The sequence below is a fragment of the Echinococcus granulosus genome (genome assembly GCF_000524195.1).
Source record: "Echinococcus granulosus chromosome Unknown EG_S00018, whole genome shotgun sequence".
In the NCBI taxonomy this organism is placed as follows: Eukaryota; Metazoa; Platyhelminthes; class Cestoda; order Cyclophyllidea; family Taeniidae; genus Echinococcus; species Echinococcus granulosus.
Genome location: NW_020170398.1, coordinates 559,557 through 570,736, shown reverse-complemented (window position 1 = coordinate 570,736; position 11,180 = coordinate 559,557). Strand labels below are relative to the sequence as shown.

Here is an 11,180-nt window from a genome sequence, read left to right as displayed (position 1 = left end):
TTTTTCACTTCTGCGTGATAAGCCTTAGCAGGGTGGAAGAAGTACATATGCTACGGATGGTAGAATGGTGATGACCCCTAACAGAAGGGTTGATGTTGACGTCTACCTTCGGCATCTCTCCCAGTCCCGTGTTCTGCAGAAAAGCTATTAACAACTGAAGTGACACTAGCCGTGAACCATCTGGAAGTTTCGTTACGGATTTCCCCTACCGTCCCCCATGGACCTGTTTTAAATCTTGTACTTCCTTACTCAAATCTGCTTTTAGGCCAGTGTTCCTGCATCTATCTATGGACACGCATGATGGCCGGCGCAGTTCCCCGTCCTGAATGAAATCCCTAGACCGGACGAAACCCCAGATCCAGTCAAGCCGCCAAGAGGGATCTGTGCCGTTGAGGTTAAGTATCCCCTCAGTTGCACGATAATTTGGTGACTGGCACGGTCGGCTTGTGGGTGTTTCTTTACTGCACCGACTACGTTGTAATGGCTGACGCGGGAGGTTGACCTGTTGGAGCGCCGGGGACGACGCTCAAAAGAGGAGGGAGGCTATGTAATACGATAGTGGTTTATATCTCGGTTCTGGTGAGGCGCCACTTTTGTACTTCGAATTAGCCCCCTTGTACCTCGCTGGGTGGGCTAGTCTCCTGGGCCATGCCAGTAGCCCAGACACCTTCTCCGTGCTGAATATGTATTCTGCCCGAGTATTGTGTCTTCTTTCGCCTTCGGGGAGTCTCGGGACGCTACATAAGAAGTCAGTACGGCAAACATCAATGCTGTTATTCATTTGAATGATATCATTGTCTGCAATTTGATTAGAGCCTGCGAATATGGTGATTTACATGTACTTTTTGCAATTCTGAATGCGCATATATTATCCTGCTACTTTGTGTAATAAAATGGTTAGGCGGTATTCAGTGTTTACTTCACGTGTAGACTCATTTTTACAGGTAAGTTATGTCTCTAAAACACATAAATTACCCCCTTTTTACTATCAAAATATGCAGGACAATAAGAAACACATCTTTTGGTTCTAGGTTTCAGTAATTATCATGAAAGAGTATTTGTACTAAGGTTTCTGGCAGTGCAGTTTTTTGCCTTCCTTGTCATGAAAGGGCATTTATGATTTCGCACTAACAGAAAAGAATATAGACTGATGCATCGTCAAGCCTTTTTCGTCTTTTTTTTAAAGCTTACCAGCAATTAAGAAAGTAAAACCATTTGCCTAAAATAGAACAGCGTTGGAATTTCTTTTTGGTCCCATTTTATGAAAGTTATCGCATTGCACACAACTTGATGTATATTTTTAAAACTAGCAGCTAGTGATTTTGAAACGGTAACGTTTGTTGCTACCATGTTATATAGCACTTAATAATGATTATTTTGGCCTACTTGTATCTCTAACAGATTGGCTGATTTCGCAGCTGCAGTTTTTGAGTCGAACGTCTTACATCATAGCATTGACGATTTTACTTTCTAGTGTGACATTTATCGTGGCCGAATCCATTTGACATGTCCTTCATTTGCATTAAACAGGGCGGTAGTTCATTTAAATGGCCGATTAATGGGTCACATATCAGATACCATCTATGTCAGTGAAACAAAAAAATGAACGTCATCATTCGTCCAAGGAACAGAGGTGACATCCACGAGATTAGTGGTACAAGTCTTGCATATTCACAGGAATTGCATCTGACTAATGTGAAGATGTTTAATGTAGGATATACCCCTTATCATCTTTTCGTTGAACTTGACTTCCAATCTAGTATATATGCATATATATATATTCTTTTAGGCAAATATATGGCAAGGGTTTGAGCGATCCCGCAGGCTACTGCATTTTTGCTTAATGAAAATAAACAATTCACCTTTTTTCCTACTTTATGTTTAGCCAAAGGATAACGCATCTGTGTGCCAAAATTTCAACCGTGTACAAGCTCACACGTTGTTGTGGTATGCTCGACACTATTTCATTTAAAATGCATAAATATTTTGCTTTTTTTCGCTTTAATTATTTACTTTTATGAACCAAGTCAAAGTAGATTTGTTTTGATGACTTAAAAGGCTATGTTAAAAACTAATGGAAAGTCATGTTCTACAATTCTAACGATGCCAATCGTTGTACGCAGAGGAAGTCGGCCTCTCCAAATGCAGAAGTGAAAAGTAGCGTCCGGGTAACAATGAATAAGGCTTGGATGTACTTAAGTTCCAAACCACTTGACAAAATTGAAGGGGCTATGTATTCTCACGCAAATTTTCCTACCTATAGTGGAATTTATCTTGCTTGTTTAGTGCGTTTCATTTGGATCAATGCTCGGTACTTTATTAAAGAAACAGGAAGTTTAATTTCGACATTTTACAAGATGATTTCCCCCTTGTTATTTGCACAGAGTATTCAGAATTTTTCTTTAATGTACAATTTTCGCAGGTCCAAAGCGGTATTTTTCCCACTAAAAAGATTTTTTAAGATCTTCCATGCATAGCTTCAAAATTAGGTATTTCTCTCTCATTTGGACAAGGATACCGGATGTTTGAAACATTCCATCTGACTTTGAAACTTGTTCTAGGTCTACTATTGTTGGATAATGTAGAATTTGCATTTTAACAATACAACCTCTTGCAACTATTGTATTTCCTGTAATCACCAAACCATTGATGTGGTTTAAAGCGCTTACGTTCCCTTTGGGAAAGGGTTTGCCCCGGATGAGCGATTATTTGATATTTTGACTATTCACAGCTCTACAGAACGTCTATAAGCTAAAAATCTTTTGAAGACAAATTTAAGCCTAAAAAGACCTTTTATTTTGAATTTCTACAAAACACAGCAGCAAAAAATTTTTTAAGTTACCTATCGATGATGGTAAAGAAGAGTTACTACGCTTTACATACAAAAAAATTGATGATAGGAAGTGTGTAATTCCCAAATTCTCCTACTATTTTGTTCAAACAACGTCAGAAGACATCAGAGTCAATGCCTTTGCCCTCATGATTGTGGCTCCTCAGCGAGTACTAATCAAAATCTCAATGATGTCAACACAATACAGCATACAGGATGGCATTCTCCTATCTGACTTTGTTGATGAAATAAGTTCCATCCATTCGCAAAACGGTTTTCCTAAAAGACTCCTGTCCTTCGAGAATGTGAAGGTCTGAAGATTTCATGTGCAACAGCTATTAGCTTTATTTGTGTCATTATCTGTATCTTAGTAACAATTGCTTACTTCCTTCTTCGCCGTTAGAGAAATTAGCAGAGAATTCAAACGCAATTTTGCCCTCTAAAGTCTGCCATCAGATCGCAACTGGCAGGTGAAGACGATGACCAGTTGCCTTCTGCAGTGATGCTGGGTCCATTTTCTGCCTTTGAAAGCCATAAGGGGGTCCCACAGGACGAATCCAATCAAGATACAACATGTAGTGGGAGAGAATCGAGACATGAAATCGCATCATCAATTTTCTGCTTCATTCATACTGGAACAGCAGTGGAAGAAGGGGACAAAATGTAGACAATCAAACCCGTATATTAATGCAAAGCTATGATAACCTCTAGTTCTCTTTCCCAGCCCCAGTCATCGAATCTTTGTCTTAGACTACAACAATTCAAGACTACCAGTATTTGTTACAACTAGATTTTTCAAACTATGAGAATACACAACTTATTGCCGTTTTAAAAAAAGAAAAAATTTTTACAAAGGTAATTCACTTCTGCCTTTTGTTAACTATGCATTGGTTTGCCATTAGCATTTAAAATAAATTTGATTTATTTAAGACTATCCACAAAAGATTACTTACTTAATAGGTCAGAATTTCTGAAATTGATAGCATTTCCAGTGGTTTTTCATTTCCTCTATAAAAAAAGATTTGAAATACGCTGTCTCCAATTTATATTTCTGACTAAATTTTCATCATACCAATGTGTTTTTTGAATTTAGTTGCAGTTACTCTGAAAAAAGGGGAAACCGATACTGGATTTTATTAAAAACAATTGAGTATTTGCACTCACAGATTAAAAAGTGAAAAGTGTTTTCCCGGTATTTCCTAGTGTCTCAAGTTTTTATTCGATTTATGCTAGATATGGCTTCATTAGGGAGAGGAATATAAGTGTACAGTGAAAAAAATTTCAAAGCCTTTGCATATTAACATCGGAAAACAAATCTACTTAAAAGTAGCCTAGATGAAACACAGATTAATCTTTTATAGCGGAAAGAAGCATACGTAACTACTCTAGTTATGTTTTTACAGTGTATCGTTATCCTTCTTTTAGAAGTATACACTCTTGTAATAACGTAAAAATCATCTGTATAAAAACTCAAGAAATTGGAAGATGGATGTGATAAACTAAGACTTGTCAAGTGATCGCAAAAAAAAAGTCATTTAACTTTAAACGATGCTCAGAAAATCTAAAAAGAGTTGATGAAACATTAATACTTTAAAGGTATTGGACAATCAAGCTAAGAGGCATATCTCCAGAAAATCGCCTAGTTAGATGGCACCAAAAATAGAATTCATTCATAAAGCACTTTTTAGAAATAATACCACACATTAAATATCAATTAATAAATATAGCTGTGTAATATTAGTCAGATACTGACGAGGTGAGCACTACAATACTTTGATTGTTTGTTTAACGGTCGATATTGGTAAAGGGCCACTTTGTCTTGGCCATTGTACCTCACCGGGTGGGCTGGCCTTCAGGCTATGCCAGTAGTCCTAATGCCTTCTGGAAGTCTCGGGGCGCTGCAAGCACTTTAGAGGCGTGATTTAGGTGGATCGTTTGGTAATAGCCGACAAGATGTTTATTCTTTTATTTAATGGTGGGATAAAATCCCTTTTGTTATCAAAGATGAGTCAACAAGCAATCAGAAGAAGGCTTTTATATTGTATATTTCAAAGAGGTGAAGAACAAATGCACAGTCTTGTAAGCGCATTGTTATCTGTTAACCCTTGGCATGTACACCACATTCGCTTTGCCAGTTTCAATACTTTCTCTTTACAACCGACGAAGACGCAAACCAATCGCTTCATCAACACCTCAGGCATTGAACGCTACTGCAATTTGTCATTTATACGTTAGTTTCCAGTTGCTCAGATGTGTAAACATTGCCGGGTCAATTTATCATTCACAATAATCAAGAAACAATAAGGTCCCTGAAAGTGGTGCAATTAGCATTGAGTAACTCATCAGCAGAATCCCCTTTTTACCACATTTCTTCTGGACTGTGCGTTCTGCCATTGCTCACTCCACCTCCTTTAAGTGCTCATTGACGCCCATTGATGGAAGTGATCTTCTACCTCAGCTTTGGAGGTGTATTAAACTCAATTTGCGAACAAAGCAATCTTTAGTCGCATCCATCAGATGCCAACTAATACACACTAAAATGTGCCGTTTCGATAGATGACTGCCAAAAACCACGCGACCTTCTTTGGTCACATCAAAGTTTGACACATGGACGAAAAACCACTTCACTCTTTTATGAAGTATAAGGGAATGTCTACGCAAAAAAATCTTTTCGGTTTCCTATTAGACACTACATTTTTAAGGGTAAAAGTTGTAATCGGGAAGAAAGTCATGCTGCCAAGTCGCATTGAAATAAGCTAAATAAGTCGACATCTGTGCTACATCCTCTAAAACTTGTGCATAAGTAACTGTGTAAGATGCAAAAACTCTGCTATAATTCTCCCTTTTGCGAGCCATTTTTTAATGGTTTAGATAAACACAGGTCATTGCGAGCAAAAGTTGGGTTAAATTTTCATTTCGTATCGTACCTTTCGCATCTCAGGACAGAAACACGATCAGATGTGCTCTTGGGCAAAAACTTCCGATGAAACATCTACTTTAAAGTGTGTTTTAATATCTGCTAGCCCAACCTCAGAAAAAAAATTAGCATTACAACCAATACTTGTTTATCTGTAAGCATCATTTAAGAATTTTTCTCACATGACCTCAATATCCCATTCTTGACTACATTACTCCGTTCTACTTCACTTTAGGTTATTATTTTGCAAAAAAAACTGCTCAAAATAGTCAAGCATTTTTAAGGCATCTACTGAGGGGGATTAATATAATCTCTTATTTTTCAGATACACAAGAAACACACTGCAATGGGTACACTATATGCACCTGTTCAAGTTGACCGCAAACAAGTTTGGTGTGCAGGAGGACTTAAACAAGAAATCTCTCAAAATCTCATCTGTCTTGGGTGTGTAGAGCTACGCAATTTGAAAAATAATTACACTCTGATAGTCTACGGTCAGATAACGTTATTCCCGCTTGTAGTATTCGTTATTTTCATTAGGGACTTGTGAAGCTCCTACACCAGATTCACCATCGCAACGCTGATTCAAACGAAGGATGAATGTGCTTACATGTCATGAAGTTTTAAAGCGATACATGCCTGCTTCGCTGCACTACCTCATTGTCAGTAAAACTGATCAAAGCACCACCGCAATACCACACTTTTAAGACCAAATTAAAAATATTCTAATGGAATATTCTAAGGAGTTCCATTTATGCAATCATTGCGTGCAGAGAAAGTTCAACAACTTAACCGAATAATCTATTTCAAAGTTTGACAAGGTGGAGAAAACTTAATAATAACCAATCTCATGCATAACCTTTCATTCAGTGTTACGAGACAAAAAGGCACATTTGTAGTTAACTGTTAGAATACCAGCAAGAATTGTGGCGAATTCACGAGGATTTTAACTCTTTCCTTAGGGATTTGGATCCCTGTGTTAGAGAAATCCAGGCATCACATGGGAATGTCCACACATCACCAGTACTTGTATCCATTACCGTGACACCCTTAATGAACCAATCCGGTGAACCTCCCGCATTATCATGCTCAATTTGAATGCGGTTCACCTCACCTAAAAACGTTAAAACAAAAAATTATTTCAAGTGCCAAAAGGGGGTTTTCTTCTAAGCAGCATCATCATTTTTTACGATTTTACACTGAAACGCATTGAGCAGCACCTACGCAGAAAAGGAGACACATTAAACATCGTGAATGTTCTAAGTCCTTCTAACATTTGTGAGACAAATATATGTGCAACAATGAGTTGTTGGGAATCTCTTTCTACAAAAGTTGACCAAATACCGGAGAATGTCGAAGTCGATTTCTACACATGCATTCCTTGTATTTCCTCCAAAGGGTAATTGTGAAATAGGAGAGAGCTCTACGGTTTTAGCTACATTATTGTCCTCAAATGAATCGCACTGTCTGCAAGCGAAAGAATGCTAAAAATTCCCTACCTCATAGAACAAGCAACAGAGGCGAAATTCGTTGTTTGAATAAAGCGAAGCCAGCTTCTTCTTCCACCTCTTTGTAAACCTCAGATTCGAAACTTGCGGGTTAAATTGGGCTTTAAATGAGCGCATTCTGTAACACTCAGTTTGGTCTGAGTCAGATTATAACTTTTTATTCGGTAGTCATTCTCATATTTTATTTTACCAAAAATAGGCGGTTTTTAGATATTTTCGTTACGCTTACAGCCCCTCAGGGCAATATACCAAATGACTGAATAAATTATGAGTAGGGAAGAGCCTAAACTCCAACTTTTTTGCATAACATTTCTGAAGCTGCAAAAAATTTTGAAAACGACCTTTTGAGGGGGTCTAATTAAAAAAGAATAAGTTTTTGTAGTACATGTATATGCATAAAGTGCAAAAAAGGCTGTTTCTAGGAATTGAATGTTAGCATCGAACCTCCCAATTAATGTAAGCTTCGAAGGCAACAAATTAAAGTTCGACGGAGTGAAGAAACGGATACGCCTTGTTTAAATAGAGTCGCCGAGGTAGAGAAACTGCACAATTGATAATCTCAGAATTCTGTGCAAATTTTGAATAGGCTTGTAATAGGATAGTGGTTTATCCCTCGGTTCTAGTGAGGCGCCACATTTGACTTTGAATTAGCCCCCTTGTACCTCACTGGGTGGGCTGGCCTTTCGGGCCATGCCAATAGCCCAGACACCTATGGCCACGCATAATGGCCGGCGCAGTTCTCGTCCTGAATCAAATCCCTAAACCGGACGAAACCCCAGATCCAGTCAAGCCGCCAAGAGGGATCAGTGACGTTGAGGTCAAGTTGCGCGCTAATTTGGTGACTGGCTCGTGGATGTTTCTTTACTGCACCGACTACGTTGTAATGGCTGACGCGGGAGGTTGACCTGTGGGAGCGCCGGGGACGACGCTCAAAAGAGGAGGGAGGCTATGCAATACGGTAGTGGTTTATCCCTCGGCGCCACTTTTTTACTTTGAATTAGCACCCTTGTACCTCGCTGGGTGGGCCGGCCTTTCGGGCCATGCCAATAGCCCAGACACCTTCTCCGTGCTGAATATATATATATTCTGCACGAGTATTGTGTCTTCTTTCGTCTTCAGGGAGTCTCGGGACGCTACAGGCTGGTCATTATTTTAAAGGATTAAGTTACCGGTTTGGTAAATACTGAGTAAAATCCGTTGCCAACCAAAAGATTAAATATTTCAAAAGAACGTAAAGTATTAGCATAGCCCTGGGAAGAGACATCCTTCAAAAATTTTATCAATGGTGCTCCCATTCTTTATTTGCAGTGATAAAATGAGTCGAGATTTTGTTTTAACTTCTGGGAATTTCATTAGATTAATGCATCTAAAGCCTTTTGTGTCCCTTTTTCGAACCCTGCGATAGGATTTGTAGCGATGACTCATGAAATCCATGTCATACATGTCATGCCATTGTCTTAGCACAAAACCTAAAGTTTCATCCATCATATCAAGTAATTTTTCGGTTTAGTCAAAGCCAGACAATCCTCTAGAGGAAAATTTGAATGCTAGGAAGTGGTAAAATTGAGATGTTAAAAGCAGGACATACCTAATTTAGCGCATGAAATGAAAAATACATCTACTTTTCCTCGTGCAAACGTCTGATTGGAAATTCTCTGAAGTCGTTGCGAACCCGAAGTTGCACCCTTCTGATTGCCATAAAGGGTGATGTAGGCATTTGCTGTTGTTCCAGCGTTCACATCAGCACCCGTTTCGATGCTAATCTTATACGTCACTGTTGGAGCCGTGCTATAATCTAAAAATTCTATAAGAGTGGAAAATTAGAGATGCTTAATGATGTGCTTTGAAGGCGATAGTAATTTGAACACTCCTTTATCTGGAACAGGATTAAGGGATCTATACGTTTTTAGGGATTGCACAAACTGCTCAGATGAGAACGTTCAAGTGAAACCTCATGTTAATGGCCAGTCCACCCTGGTTTAAACGCCCTTCAACAAGATGGCGGGCAACTGTGGTAACCACAGCCTTAGGAACAGGTAGTGTCTGATTGCGTTCAACGCACTTGGTGATAAAAATAGTACCTTTTTAACAGAGGCATCAAACCCAATTCTGAAAATATCTACTCATACCTATAAAAGACTTAAACTACACTTCGTGATTATGATAGCTGTGATGCTCAATAGCTTTTTGCTCACCAAGAGGCCATCAGAGTGTCAACACATCGTAGGTGGGCCTACGCACGGCTGTCACTGACAATCCCAGCACACTACAGTCAAAGCTCCTGCAAATCTTGAACAATTATCCAATGCGTGAAATCAACAATCCCGGATGCCTGAGGGGCCAATTTTTCTGCACCATCAATGAACACAACCATTTGCTAATTTCAAAGTGGTACTTTACTATAGGCATTAAGACAAACAAGCTGATAGGAAATGATTGTTGTACTGAAAGACCTTTCCATGTAGAGGCTTTTCACGTGTTCGACTAACACTGGATTGAGTGTATAACTGCTGCAAAGTAAAAGCAGTTTATAGGCTTTGAAATATAGCATTCTTTTAGGCAAAAAACATAATTGAAAAGTACCGATTTGATTTGAGCTTTCCTTGCATAAAGAATCGCTCGAAATTCACCATACGCACGTTGAAATACGCAACTAAATAAGAAGTTTTAGTAATATTTAAATACTTTAACACAGATTTGATTAACAAAGACAAGCTACCAACTATACACGTATTCTTACTTCCTCTCCGAGCAAAATCCAGTAAACTGAGAAATTACCTTTTACATTTTCTACCTTCTTCTGTTTGATGATTCGTAACTCAGCAGGTCGGGCAGCGATGCACATTCGGCGGTCAATTTCAGGTGTGGCTATTATCCACTGATTTATATTGAATAGATATGTCTCGCCATCGCGACCATCTGTCACTAGAATGGTTCTACAATTCCATTGATTCCGCCTGCTCAATTGAAGATTAACGTATTTCGGCTCCTCTTCGTCCTCATCAAAATGGGCATTGGAATCATGTAGTCCCACGTAGATTTGTTGTAGGACCCCCAAAGACTCACACTTCATTCTGGAGGTAATAAAACCGATTGGAACAGCAAATCATGCGTTAGTAATTCAGTTACATCTTGAAACAGGGCGTGCTTACTCCAGTGAAGAATATGAAATCAGCGGCATAATTTCAAGCTTCTCTTGGGCTTAAGTACTGTTTCAAAACTGTTTTTTATAAAAAGATGGTTAAGAAGTTTAGAAATTTAGTGAATTGGCAACTTCAGGATTTTTACAGTTGTGTGGCTAGGCACTTTTACAGAACCATATCGTTTTAGTCCTGTTGGTGAATCAAAAGTGACATTATCGAAGTAAAAGTCATAGCAGTGATGAAATTCCACTGAGATTTGGCTGACATCCTTTATTTGATATATAACCGTTCCATTCCCCTATTTGATGGTGCTTGCATAGCATAAATAATAACATTTTTAGGATCTAGAGTGAGGATATTAACCATAGGAAACATTTCTTTGTTGCTGAAAAAAAGGACAGTATTGACCTGTAAAATTATGCCATAATGTCAAATCAATTTGCACTTTATTTGTCGACTAATAGTGGCATTAGCCATGAATACCCAAGGTCCTCTGGTGCTATCACATGCCAGCTTTCTTTAATGCATAATGGAAACTTAAGAAAGGGGAGACAACAGAAATCAGATAATTTTGACATAAGTTTCTCATTACTGAGTTGTAACGACAGTTTGTTTTACTCATAACCAATAATCGCAAAAAATGCTTAAGTAGCTGAGAGAGTTGGAAAGTACCACGAAATCAGTGGACTCTTTTCACTTTTTCCCCACCAAATACTATCGCATTGTAATCGACCTTTCTAAGCAACGGATTATTATTACATAGTTACTTTCATAGTAATAAC

At 38.6% G+C, this 11,180-nt stretch overlaps 1 protein-coding gene across 1 annotated transcript; it reads right to left on the bottom strand. All coding sequences in view use genetic code 11, as the record gives it.

The window, feature by feature from the left end:
- Positions 1 to 6,682: 6,682 nt before the first annotated feature.
- EGR_03471 (Lipoxygenasey domain-containing protein) lies at positions 6,683 to 10,328 on the bottom strand (the record flags this gene model as incomplete). The annotated part of the gene is made up of 3 exons (XM_024492720.1): positions 6,683 to 6,861; positions 8,844 to 9,050; positions 10,034 to 10,328. The coding sequence occupies 3 exons, from the start codon at positions 10,326 to 10,328 to the stop codon at positions 6,683 to 6,685; spliced, it is 681 nt and encodes a 226-aa protein (XP_024352853.1).
- Between the last annotated feature and the right edge of the window lie 852 nt (positions 10,329 to 11,180).